The sequence below is a fragment of the Mustela erminea genome, chromosome 10, assembly GCF_009829155.1.
Source record: "Mustela erminea isolate mMusErm1 chromosome 10, mMusErm1.Pri, whole genome shotgun sequence".
NCBI classification, from domain to species: Eukaryota; Metazoa; Chordata; class Mammalia; order Carnivora; family Mustelidae; genus Mustela; species Mustela erminea.
This window is the reverse complement of record NC_045623.1, coordinates 59,523,729-59,537,824: the sequence shown is the minus strand read 5'-3', so window position 1 is coordinate 59,537,824 and position 14,096 is coordinate 59,523,729. Positions and strand designations below refer to the sequence as shown.

General features: G+C 37.8%; 1 protein-coding gene across 8 annotated transcripts in view; it reads left to right on the top strand.

Annotated features, from left to right (window-relative positions):
* Positions 1 to 14,096, top strand: part of PATJ (PATJ crumbs cell polarity complex component) — a 373,536-nt gene that overhangs the window by 95,187 nt on the left and 264,253 nt on the right. For 7 of the 8 annotated variants that reach the window (XM_032302603.1, XM_032302601.1, XM_032302600.1 and 4 more), the window contains exons 18-20: positions 1,911 to 2,120; positions 8,113 to 8,232; positions 10,149 to 10,544. In XM_032302603.1, the coding sequence (XP_032158494.1) occupies positions 1,911 to 2,120; positions 8,113 to 8,232; positions 10,149 to 10,544 (726 nt within the window). The remainder of the gene's footprint in view (positions 1 to 1,910; positions 2,121 to 8,112; positions 8,233 to 10,148; positions 10,545 to 14,096) is intronic. The other variant, XM_032302602.1, reaches the window with a different exon arrangement.

The window sequence follows — 14,096 nt, the reverse complement described above, 5'->3', positions numbered from 1 at the left end:
TTAATATGAAGTAATGCTGGTTGCTTTCTGTGCATTTCATGAGGGGAATATGCTATTATGTAGTTTCCCTTCCCCCCTAATAAAAAAGCCTTTCATCACAAACTGACATCCTAAATGAAGGACATAATTGTACAGCTTATTTATTAGTGTGTCAAACTTAAAATGTAATGGTTTCATATTTCAGAATGAAAAGTGTGTTGTGATTCATGGTTGCCGGTGACAAAATAGACAGCTCTTTTATATCTGCGCTGATTGCCTGCTGATATACCACTGTACTTTTTTTTTGTTGTTCTTTTCTTTTCTCTTCCTATGCAATAGCTCCCTCTACTTGAAAATATTGGTGTAATTATAGTTCAACACTGTATACTTTGTTACTGAGTACTCCTGACTATTTTTACTTTCCATCCTCTTCCTGAATATGAGGTGTTATACATCAGAGCATGTTAGAGATCTACCAAGAATCTCTTGACCTTGGAGCAGAGAAGCAAGGTTAAGGAGAGTAAGATAAGTTATGTTTGAAGGCATTTTTCAAGGAATTAGCTGTGTCACTTTTTTTGATTTATATATATTTGGTTAAAATTCCATATAGTACTTGAAAATGAACCTTGATATCTAAAACACAGAGGTCTATGAAAAGTGGATCAGAAAACTTCAAAAGAACCATCAGCTACTTCAAACTGACAGCCTGGAACTTGGCAGATTCTCACTTTGTTAATTACAAAGTCTTCTGATTCTAACATAAAACATGGCCGTTAGTCTCTCATTTGTCAGGAAGAGTTCAACAGTAGTAGAATCTCGTGTTACTACACCTTGCCTTTATGGAAGAGTATGTATGTAATGAAACAGTAGGAACAAAATAAAAACAAGTATTTCACCTGAGGTCTGATTATTTTTTTTCTCTCATTAAGTTTGAGGTTTAGTAGTTGTACCATTATTTTAACGTGGAACAAGTAGCAGAGCATGGTAGTTAAGAGGAAGGTCTTGGGAACCAGCCTGGTTGGATCTGAATCCTAGCTCTGCCACTTACCAGATGGGTAATCTTGGCAAGTTTCCTTAGCTTTCTGAGCCTCAGTTCCCTCATCTGTAGAAACATAGACAAGTGTTAGAGTAAAGCACTTAAAATAGAGCCTGACACATAGTACTATATATCAGTGTCCAACAAAATAAAAAATAATGGACTATAAATTCTTATTAATCAAATGCATTTATTGAATGTCAACATTATCTTTCAGGCTGCTAAATAAAAAGGAAAATGGGGCCTTTCCAGTGGATCAGAATTATTTTCACATTGGTTTTGTTCATAAAGTGATGCTTATTTTCTTGTATCAGAATAGTTCTCACCAAGGGGTCCCTATACCATGTTACAATTTATATGTTATAAATTGTAGCTGTGTTATTTTTAAGCTCCCTTTTTCATACAGTGGAATATTCCATGGATTCCATATCTTTTTTTAACTTCATTGATTTAGCATGAGGGTTTTATACTGGTAGAATACATAAAACTTGAAGTTTCATTTACCATAGTTCCTTCTCTTAGAGCCTACTTACTACCCAAGAGCAGACTTGTCTTTGGCCTATAATATGACTGTGCGCGAGGATGTCAGAGAGTCTTGTTCAACTGTCATCAGGCTTCTTGTGGCCCAATAAAATACCAGTCACCGAAAGTTCAAAAAAGAAATTTGTAGGTATTGATCCCTCAGACACATAGCTGAAATTATTAAGATGATGTTTCTACCTTAATATAAAATGATATTTGTGTGGATGTATAGAGTGATACTGTAATAGATTCTTGACCTCTTTGGAAGAATATCCCCAGAATGCTGGGTACTTACTGTAAATAGTGAAATCAGATTCATGAGTCTATGCGTTTTCAGAAACTGACTTATCTTTCTTCTTGGCTTGATCCTCAGGACCCTTTAGATCCCACAAGATCAGTGATTGTGATCCGTTCCCTGGTGGCAGATGGTGTTGCAGAAAGAGGGGGAGAGCTATTACCTGGGGACCGCCTGGTCTCAGTTAATGAACGCTGTTTGGAAAACACCACACTTGCCGAAGCTGTGGATGTGTTGAAAGCTGTGCCACCAGGCATCGTACGCCTCGGCATCTGTAAGCCCTTGGTGGTAAGTGTTCAATGTTGTTAATGTGGGACGTGATAATAGTGTAATACTTAAGAACATGGATTTTGGAGACAAATACACCTGGTTTCGAATCCCTCTTCCACAGCTTATTCTCTCTGTGTCCTAAGAGAGGTTTCTTAGGTCCTTGACTTAAAAAGTTAGAAACGTAATATCTGTCTCATATGATTTTGGGGACTAAAGATTAAGTGCGTGCACATTGTTATATAAATAGTAGCTACTAATGTTGCTAGTCCTTTAGCTTTTACTACTATCTTTATCTTCATAATATTAGCACAGATCTGCACGTTCTCATCATATTCCTTATGATGTAAATTTCAAAAGTCTATGCATTTTAACTTTCACTTGGAAATGATGTTGAGACGGCATGATATGTTAAAATGCAGTTAACTATATTGTTTTAACCGTAGCAGTGGGATTTGAATATGCTCTTCTGCCCATCAAAGTGCTTTAATAATCCCTAGCAACTAGAACTCCATGTGGTTAGGTCATCTTGAAGTTCTCTTATTGCTTATCCTTATGTACCAGGTCAGATTTGTGTTTATGACTAAGGGCCATATTACAATTAGGGTGCTTCTGAGGTTCCCCAATGCAACGAAATACTTGATGATAATTTGCAAGCAGTATGAAGATGTTCTTGAGTGCTTACTGTATGTCAGTATTTTAAAACTTTTACATGTATAAACTAGTTTAATCCTCCTGGCAACTTGAAGAGATTACAGATGAGGCCATCAGGACACGGAGAGTTGACCAGCTTATCCTCAGTGATGTAGCTAGTAAGGGACAGAGTTGGGGTATAAACTCTGGGGGCTTCAGACCACAGTGCTGTATATTTAACTTGTGAGTTTAGTTTGTAGGCAGCCCTTCTGAAAACAGAGAGATGGTCTTAGTAAAGTGTTAAACTGGACTCTGTTTAAAGTGTGAAGCCTGGACTCTGTTTCTACCTTTCCTATGAGTCAGCCCAGTAGGTTTCAGTGCAAAGATATGTAATATACATGAGGATCACCTGGGAGTTGGCTGTAATGCAGTTTTGGAGGTCCTACCCTCAGAGATTCTCATCTAGTCATTGGGATGTGCTGTTGAGGGATCTGCCCCTATAATTCTGATGAAGAATTTCATATTTTGAGAAATGTTGTCCTAGTAAATTTTATTTTTTTTAAGATTTTATTTATTTGATAGAGACACAGTGAGAGAGGGAACATAAGCAGGGAGAGTGGGAGAGGGAGAAGCAGGCTCCCCGCTGAGCAGGGCATCTGATGCGGGACTCAGTCCCAGGACCCTGGGATCATGACTGAGCCAAAGGCAGATGCTTAATGACTGAGCCACCCAGGTGCCCCTGTCCTAGTAATTTGATCATCATTATACTACCTTTCTTCTCTGAGCCCATTTTTTCATCTCTGAAGACTGACCAAGACTAGAGGACTCCTAAAATTTTTCTTAACTCTAAGATTCTTTTTTTCTATGAAATATATTAATAACCTATATGAATGTTAACATACCACACATGTCCATATGTATAGGTAAATATAGATAAATATCTTCACTTACAGATATGTAGGTATAGATATATACATAGAGATAACTCCTGTATTACATGTAGTATTTACGTGTTGGGGATCCTCAACATGGCCTTCATGAATTCCCCATAAAGATGCCGGTATGTTATACTATGAGACACTCTAAATATTTCAAAATGGAGTATAGCATATAGCTAATCAAAGTTCTTGACTCTGTCTTCTATATTTGGTGTATGGGTGTTGCCATAGCCAACATGAGACACCAGGAGTTGCCTAGTTTGATTTCTGGACAAATTAATTTGCAGGGAGGAACTTGATGTCTTTATGGAGATCTCATCTTCTTGGCTGTGGCAGGGGTAGGGGGTTGTTGTCTCGATTTTCCCTGATGAGTACTTGCCAGGTTACTTGGGCTGCCAGAGGAAATCCCAAATTATTTATGTCCTGGAGGCCTTAAACAGCATGACTTTACTCTGAAGCACTTGAGGGATGTGTCAGGTGGTACAGAAATCAGAGCTTTGTTACTGCCTGGGTGCAGATTCCTGGGCTGTTTCTGGTGGAGGGAGAGCTGAAGAGACCTCAGGATATCAGAGCCGCATTCTGAGAAGGTTTTGGAATGTCGTAGTTGTGAGGTGGACCTTTGCCTAGGCTCCCCTTTTTGAATAGGGGAGTGGGAAACCACAAAAGGGATAAAGACAAAGGTCACTTTCAGGACTCTAAAAAATTCTTAGTGGAGGGCTGCCTGAGTGGCTTAGTCAGTTAAGCTGTTGTCATCAGCTCAGGTTATGGTCCCAAGGTCCTGGGATTGAGTCCCGCTTCAGATCTCCTGCTCAGCGGAGAACTTGCTTCTTCCTTTCTCTCGGCCTGCTGCTCTGGCTATTTATGCACACACTCTCTTTCTGTCAAATAAATAAATAAAATCTTTAAAAAAAATTAATGGAATTACCATTAATTCCTTCTTTAATTTCCGGGTGTTTTTAGCCAAACTGTTTGCTCATGAGCTGTAAATAGTGATACATATAGATCTTCATTAAGGTCTCAGTCTCTCTGGTGGCCCGCTTGGTGGCCACTTACCTTATCACGTAATGAGCATTCACTTAGTCCTCTGCAGAAGGAGGGAAGAAACTGAAGAAGGTGGCCCAGAGTCATCTTGGGCCAGAAAGACTATGAATATATAAGTTAGGAGAACACGAATTTTTTATTAAGTCAGGTATTATATTGATATACATTGTCTATATAATGTGTTTCATATTATATAGTTTCATGTTAATCATGAATGGGGTTTATCTTCTCATTTCTACAAATTCATCTTAAATATACCAGATCCAGAAAAATGAATGAACTGACTTTAAAAACTGCATTGTATCTTTGAAACTAATAGGTCAGAACTGGCGATGGAGTTCTTAAGCCAGACAGTTGTGAGTTTCTGCTTAGTTCTGTGACTTGCAAGGCTGCGTGTCCATGGACCAGTTCTTTAATCTCATCAGCTCCCACTTCTTGTCTGTAATGTGGGGACTGCATGACATAGTTGAGATCCCAGACCGTAAAGCCAGATAGTTCCAATTTTGGGTGTGCAAATGATTAGTCATGTAATTTTTTACTCATCTGTAAACTAGGGTTAATAAGACTACCTACTTTTTAGAATGTATATTAATATGTTAATGAATATACTAAATTGAATATTTAAAATGTTTAAAACAATGTCTGGCACGTAGTGTCATAAGTATATATATATTTTGCCATTATTTTTATATAAATACAAAATATAAAGCCCTGACTTGGATTGCTGTGAAGATCAAGTTGAGACAAAGCATATGAAGTGTTTACCATGGATCATGATTTAGAGCTAGGACTTTATAAATGGTAGCTATGTTCTGACCTAGGACTGCTATTGAGCTGGTAGACACCAAGATGTCTGAAACTTTTCAGATGGCAAGTGCACTGTACCTTTGTTAAAAATTTTGATATTATCCTGTATATACTGATACATTTCTTTTTTTCCTTTTTTTTTTTTGAAAAGATTTTATTTATTTATTAGTGAGAGAGAGTGTGAGAGTGTGAGTGGGAAGAGGGGCAGACAGGGATGGAGAGAATCACAAGCATACGCCATACCAAGCACGGAGCCTATATGGGGTGGGGCTCAATCCCATGACCCTGAGTTGATGACCTGAGCCAAAACCAAGAGTTGGATGCTCAACGAGCTGAGCCACAGAAGTGTCCCTATACTGATAAGTCTTCTTCTTTTTTTTTTCTTTAAGATTTTATTTATTTGACAGAGAGGGAGCAGAAGCGGGGGCGCAGAAGAGAGAGAGAGGGAGACGCAGACTCCCCACTGAGCAGGGAGCCCAATGCAGGGCTCAATTCCAGGACCCTGGGATCATGACCTGATTCAAAGGCAGATGTTTAACAACTGAGCCACCAAGGTGTCCCATATGATATATATATATTTTTTAAAGATTTTATTTATTTATTTGACAGAGAGAGATCACAAGTAGGCAGAGAGGCAGGCAGAGAGAGAGGAGGAAGCAGGCTCCCCGCTGAGCAGAGAGCCCGATGTGGGGCTCAATCCCAGGACCCTGAGATCCTGACCTGAGCCGAAGGCAGAGGTTTAACCCTCTGAGCCACCCAGGCGCCCCCCCATATGATATTTTTTAATATTAAGTTCCTTTTTTGGTCTGTTTTTGAATTTAAGGAATACTTTCCCCCCCAACATAGTATGTTTCTGTTTAGTCAGATCTACTTTTATCTTTTCTCCTTAAATGTGCTATACAGTCTTTTTTAGCTTAATTCTGAGATAATTTACTGCTTTTACCCCCCCTTTGTGAATAATGTCTTATTTTTTGTTACATTTTCAAACTAGCTATTGCTGAAGTAGAGGTAATGATACTGACTTGGTAATTTGATCTTATATCTGACAAACATGTGAAACTCTAATGTGTACTTGTGTTGAATTTTCTTTTTCTTTTTTTATTTTTATTTTATTTATTTATTTTTAAAGATTTTATTTATTTATTTGACAGAGATCACAAGTAGGCAGAGAGGCAGGCAGAGAGAGAGAGAGAGAGAGAGAGGGAAGCAGGCTCCCTGCGGAGCAGAGAGCCCGATGCGGGGCTCGATCCCAGGACCCTGAGATCATGACCCGAGCCGAAGGCAGCAGCTCAAACCACTGAGCCACCCAGGCGCCCCTGAATTTTCTTTTTAAAAAGTTTATTTATTTACTTATTCATTTATCTATTTCTCTATCTATCTATCTATTAATTTTTCATCACGGTAAGTGCCCTTCATCTGTTCCCTCCATCCACCCCGCCCCATCCTGGTAACCATCAATTTGTTCTCTATAGTTAAATTGGATTATTTAACTGGATTTTTTTGGGGGGGTGTTGAGTTGTATCAGTTCTTTATGTATTTTGGATATTAACCCTTTACTGGATATGTCATTTGTAATACCTTCTTATATTCTGTAGCTGGCTTTTAGTTTCATTGATTGTTTCTCTTGCTGTACACAAACTTTTTATTTTGATGTAGCCCTGATTGTTTATTTTTGCTTTTATTTCCTTGCCTGAGGAGACATATCTAGAAAAATGTTCCTACAACTGATGTCAGAGAGATCACTGCTTATGCTTTCTTCAAGGATTTTTTTGGTTTCAGGTTTCATATTTAAGTCTTTAATCCGTTTTGAGTTTATTTTTGTGTATGGTGAAAGAAAATGGTCCAGTTTCATTCTTTTGCATGTAGTTTTAGGAATACTTAAAAAGAAAAAAATGAGAAGCTTTGACACAAATATGGAATTCTTTTTAATTATTAAAGAAACGTTTGTTCTCATGAAACAATTTGTATAAGTTTTATTGTGTCCTTGCACTTAATGGAAGGATGAGAATTAATCTGAAGAGAGTTCAAGAGTATTTTCTTGATTATAAGAGTTCTTCCTATAGTAGCCAGAGGTGGGAAGGGGTGGGTAAGATGGGTGAAGGTCATCAAAAGGTGCAAACTTCCAGTCATAAGATAAATATGTCCTGGGGATGAAATGTACCTGGGGATGGTTAGCAAGACCATATTGTATTTCGAAGGTTTTAGATATAATTAAATTTATTACGACTTTGCAATATATACATACATCTAATTATTACATTGTATAATGTTATGTGTCAGTTATATCTTGGTAAAAGATAGCTTCATGTTGACAAAAACATCTCTACAATTGTGCTAATAAATAAATAAATAAATACATATTTTTTCCAGGGGTGCCTGGGTGGCTGTTAGTTCAGCCTCAGCCTTTGGCTCAGGTCATGATCCCAAGGTCCTGGAATTGAGTCCTGCAGACACCCTACTCAGCAGGGAGTCTGCTCCTCCGTCTTCCATTCCACCGCCCCCCCCCCCACATTGCTCTCTCGTGCGCGCTCTCTCTCTCAAATAAATAAATAAAATCTTTTAAAAAATAAAATTAAAATCGTTTCTGTTTTCAGGAAGATGATAAAGAGGAAGAAAGTCATTATATTTTACATTCAAACAACGATGAAGACAAGACTGAACTTTCGGAAACAATTCATGACATAAATTCATCTTTAATACTTGAAGCACCCAAGGTATTTAGTAAATCAATTTCGTTTTTGAATGGTTTGCTGTGAGCTAACATTTCTATAAAGAAGACAAAAGCTTGTTCTCACTCTTGGCTAAAGAGATATAAATTAAATGATCCTCTTTTTTATTTTATTTTAATTTTTTAAAAATATTTTACTTACTTATTTGCCAGTGAGAGAGGGAACACCAACGGGGGGGTGGCAGAGAGAGAGTAAGGCCTCTAACTGAGTAGGGAGCCCAACACGGGGCTCCATCCCAGGACCTTGGGACCATAACCTGAGCCTTAGGCAGACACTTAAGGACTGAGTCACCTGGCGTCCCGCTTTTTTTTTTTTTTTTTTTTAAATGAACTGTTTTCCTTCTTGTATCTCAGTGGCTTCATAAATGACAAAGGCCAGATACAAGGCATTTTCAAAGCACAAACATACCTTATTTTATACAGATATACTCTTAAAATTTTGAGGCGAGAACACAATGTTTGAAAATAGGCATTTAAAATGCTGTAGAAAACAGAGCTATACTAAAGGACTTCTTACCAAATACTTCCTACCAAGAGTTATTTAGTCAAACCTTCCTTTCCGCTTTAATTTTAGGAAGTGTATTTTGAAGCTTTTCCTTTTTTATTCTAAATATGAATTGTGGCTATTTTGCTCTTTGAAGGTAGAGTATGGTTTTGCCTTACCTGATAATAACCGTCTGGTGATAGTCTTTGCATAATTTATTGACAGTGCCTCAAGCTGATATTTATTTCTATACTATACATTGTGGGTCTTTTTTTTTTAGTTTAGACATTTTTTGTTAAAGTTTTATAAGTGTATGACATCTTCAAATATAGAGTAAACACACCTGTAAAAAAATTAGCTGGCTTGCAATATTTGATACACTATAATAATTTAAAGGTGGGAAGTAGTAGATTCATTCCATGAATTTGCATTTGGTAATATTTAGTGAATAGGGGTCTGTAGGAAATGTCATTGATCTCCCAAGAGGAATTGAGCCTCCTTGTGCTTAGCACTCTTCAGGATCCCCAGGGTTATGTTAGAGGCTCTGCAAATCCATACATTCCTCAGGCATTGCCTAGGAACTCAGCAAAATTTCTGCACATGTATGACTAGTTTTAGTTGTATGTACTTCCAAGTAGTGAAATATAAATTAATTAAAAAGCATACTATTATCATTCCTTTTTGCCATATAATTTCAGTACAGTTGAAAAAACATATTTCTGGGGGTGCCTGGGTGGCTTGGTGGGTTAAGCCTCTGCCTTCGGCTCAGGTCATGGTCTCAAGGTCCTGGGATTGAGCCCCACATTGGGCTCTCTGCTTGGCAGGGAGCCTGCCTCTCTACCTACTTGTGATTTCTGTCAAATAAATAAATTAAATTAAATAAACATTTCAGGGCATATTATAAAATAGTCATACTCAAGGTAGTTGAGACATACATCCCATATCTTTACAGATACTGCTTTTTGATAATTTCAGTAGCCATAATTCCATCTGAGTTTTACATAAGCTTGAAAGTCCTGACTTTTTAAATCTTTGCTTTCTTAGATATGATGCATGTCCGTATTTATGCACTACTTCTGTATAAGATGTATGAGCCAAATATTCAGTGCAGCAGGTTAACAAAATTCTATTTCTGGTTGAGAATTTTCAGGTGGTTAATGTGTAACAGACCTTTTGGAATAGTCATTCACCTTGCCGAGGGCAGATTGCTGCCTCTTACTGTTTGTCCCTTTCTTTGCGTTGAGGGTTGTGTGGGAGGGAGCACTTACTTCTCCTCCTTTGTAATGGAGAGCCATTCCAGGTAACTGTGCCTGGGCGAGGAATATAGTCACTGAGGTTCTGTCCAGGGTTAACTTCCTAACGAATCCCCGTAGAGTGCCACTGCAAAAAAAAATAATTTTTGCAACTTTTATTTACAGGAATTTAGAGATGAACCCTATTATAAAGAAGAACTTGTAGATGAGCCATTCCTCAATTTGGGAAAGGCTTTTCAGTCCCAACAGAAAGAGGTAGACCACAGCAAGGAGGCCTGGGAGATGCATGAATTTCTGATTCCTAGATTGCAGGAGATGGGGGAAGAAAGAGAGATGCTTGTTGATGACGAATATGAGCTATATCAAGATCACTTGCAGTCCGTGGACTTGTATCCCTCATCACACCTTCAAGAGGCTGCTCCTGTTCCCTCTGCGAAGGAACTTCACTTTGGCACTCAGTGGTTGCGTGACAGTGCACCACCTGAGCTTCAGGGAGTGAGATCCATGGTGAGTCTGTACTCCCCGGAGGCGCAGCAGTACGGCTACAGCACGGAAAACATGGTAAGGGATGAGAACGGCTCTTCCACTTCCCTCCTCCTTCCCCTGCCTCCCAACCCCTGTTCCAAAATCATGTAACTTTCAAAAGAACAAAATGCAATCATTTTTGTAATTAATCATTTTTCCGAGGTGTACCACATAGTGTCATGCTGAACTAAGTATAAACTCATCTTTTCTGTATTACACAACTTCTGATAAGAGTCAGTAAGCTGCAGTTGCCTTTTATGGTGCTTTATAGTGGGGTTTTGCCTTTTTTTGTTTGTTTTGTTTTTTTAATGATGTGTTTCTCCAGATTATCCATTTCAAAGAAGAGTTCTTTTGCCATTTGTGATTTTTTGTTGTTGTTGTTCCCCCAGAGAGACAGGGCTCCATATTTCTCATATTGTGTATTATATTTATCAAGGAAAATCAAGGCAGAATTGACTCAAGATACATTGTTTATGTCTTGTTTATCCACACTGTTTTCTGTGTTATGTATGATACTAAATAGAAGGTCTCTGAACTCTTAAAAATTATCTTTACGTTTGTGTTATTGTCTATTTTCAACTTGGCAGGAAAGCATTATATTTCAGTAGGTTTGCCCTTGCTATGGATCACCAATAAACTTTATTTTTATAAAATTAAAAATTAGAGTTAACTGGTCATCATTTGGACATTTTTATTAGGGACATCTTTAATGTTTTAGGTTTGTTTGTTCATTTTATGTCCCAGATTAACTTCTAGGGAAATGAAAAGAAAATTATTAGATAGAAGTGTTTTTTTTGTTGTTGTTGTTTTGTTTTGTTGAAAGGAAGAGAGAGGGTATAGGGACAGAGGGAGAAGGAGAGAGAGAGTTAAGCAGGCTCCATGATCAGTGCAGAGCCCAACACGGGGCTTGATCTCACGACCTTGTGATTATGACCTGAACTGAAATCAAGAGTTGGACGCTTAACCAGCTGACTCACCTAGGAGCTCGCTGACTCATGTAGGAGATCCTAGGGGTATATTTTTACAAGGTCATTTAGCAGTATGTTTAGATACAGTGCAGTACTCCCCCCACTGAGATCAGCAACTTTCTTGCAGTGTTGTAGGGAGCATGCTTTGCTTTGCTCTCTCAGAGGGCCCATAGAGCTAGTTTCTTTGCTCTCTCCTTCCTCAGACCTATCCTTCTTCCCCCCCTTTTGCAAATGCTATGGGTTCTTCTATGCAAGGTGCTATACAAGTTGTGCTTAATGGAACTCAAGAGGATTAGTGGACTGTGGGCAATCTAACAGAGAACAGATGTTTTGGGATTATGTGAATAATGCCTGGATATGGCAGAGGTGACAGAGAATCACCTGGTGTGTTGGCCATTGACATTGGTGCTTTCTTTCCTTGCCAGTCCCGTTCCTGTATCTGTAAGTACTCGAACCCAAACAGAATGTTCAGTTATACAGAGAAAATTCTAATCACAGATTAGTGAATATTCATAAATACTCTCTTGTTGTGCCTTTCATCTACAAAAAGAAAATTTTCTATTTACCCAAATATAAGACAAGCTGAAATAGAGGCCCATTTTAGTATATAAACTTTTAGGGTTCTAGACTAAATAGTCACAGGTACATTCACAGTATTTACTTTATAAATTTAAGCATTAACATTTTTTAAACTCCCAAATGTTAAATTTTTTGCCTATTCTCACATTTAATGACAATTGTTTTCAGTGCATATTTATGTCCATAAATACATTATCACTAGAAGCACCTTCCCGTCATTTAATACAGTTTTCAGAATATATCATCTTAATTTTCATCTAGGTTGTTTGAGATACAGTAATTTTTGAATCCATACTATCAGTCAGAATTTTATCCTCTCAGGTACTCATTTGCATAACAATAGGCTTAAAAATTCCCTTTGTAAGTGCATAGTGATGATCTTCACTATATAACCATTTACTCTGTTGTTTGTTAAAGTGCTATTTAAAAAGCTTGTTTCTAACAACATTCATTGCTCACAATTTGAAAGACATGCATCCTAATTACTAAATCTGTGTTAAATTTCCTAGCTTCCTTTTTATTTTCTATTTCTGATTCTGTGAGGTGACCTATAAACTCTCTAAAATGGCACTGATTAAACTTGTTTCCACCACAGTGGTGTCTGGGTGGCTTAGTCGGTTAAATGTGCATCTCTTGGTTTTAGCTCAGGTCATGATCTCAGGGTTGTGAGATTGAGTTCCACGTGGGGCTCCATGCTTGGGATTCTTTCTCTCTCCCTCTTCCTCTGCTCCCCTCCTCTCCAACTTATACGCTCTCTCTTTTAAAAAATTACTTTCAGCCCTAATATGTCTTGTCTGCACAATATTTTATTTTCTTTAAATAATTATATCTTCTTGTTTTGGGCATTCTTTTCCTCCTTTCCTGAACTCCACAATGATGGCAGTGTAAAGGAGGAAAGTTTTTCCTCTACCCTTATTGGTTCTTTGGCTGGGGCCTTGGAAATGAAGCTGATGAAAGAGTAACAAAAGAAAAACAATTTATTAACTAGTGTGGCATGCACTTATGCAGTAGAAACTCAGTAATGAGTAACTCTAGAGCTTGGGCTTATATAGCTTCTTAACAAGGAACGATACATTTATTGAGAAGTGACAAGACAAAGGAAGAGGAGTTTAGGTTTTAGGGTCAGAGCTGCAGGAAGGTAATTATAAGGGGGAAATTGATGGAGGATAAGGGCTTTTTTTAGTTAGGTTTGCTAGTATGTTCCTCTTGCTGCCATCTTTGGGCTGGAAAAAATCTAGATTCATCTTTGATGATTAATAGTCACGGGAAGATAGCTTTTCTGTAGTGCTATTTCTCTTTTTTTTGTCCTCTCAGAATAATCTTTATGTCAGAGTAGCATATTTTTGATAGAGTGGTCTAATTCTCTATAACAGTTACACACATAAGATCAGGATGGACTTGAATTTTTATTTGCCCTCCTGTCAGAAGGGTACTCATAAGATGAAAATTTATTATCTAATATTACAAGCCTTGGGTAGATTGTTAAAACATTTGAATACCTTACAAAATATGTAATTCTCAGTACTCCTTTAAAGAGTGCCTTCCAGAAGGGTTGAGTAACATTATCACTTCTGTCTTCATTATAATACCCATTTTGGGCTACAGATATATCTGTATTTGTAGAGTGCAAATACTACCCAACTACTTAGATTTACCTTTCTCTACTACTCTCTTATTCCATTTTAGTTGAAGGATAAAACCATCAAGGCTTCTAGATCTGGTTCTTTACTTTTACTTGTAGTAAAATACACATTGCAGTAGTCCCTTCTATCCCCGCACCCCACCCCCTATCTCTGATTTCACTTCCACAATTTCAGTTACCTGCATTCAGCCGAGGTCTGGAAGCAGCTGTAGCCTAAATTTAATTTATAAATTAGCCGTAGCCTAATTAATAAATTAAACCACATGCCTGCATCATTCACCTCACTACATCTTACCACTTAGGCATTTTATAATCTCACATCATCATCATAAAAAGAAGGGTGAGTACAGTATATTAAGATATTTTGAGAGCAAAAGAGACCACATTTATATAACTCTT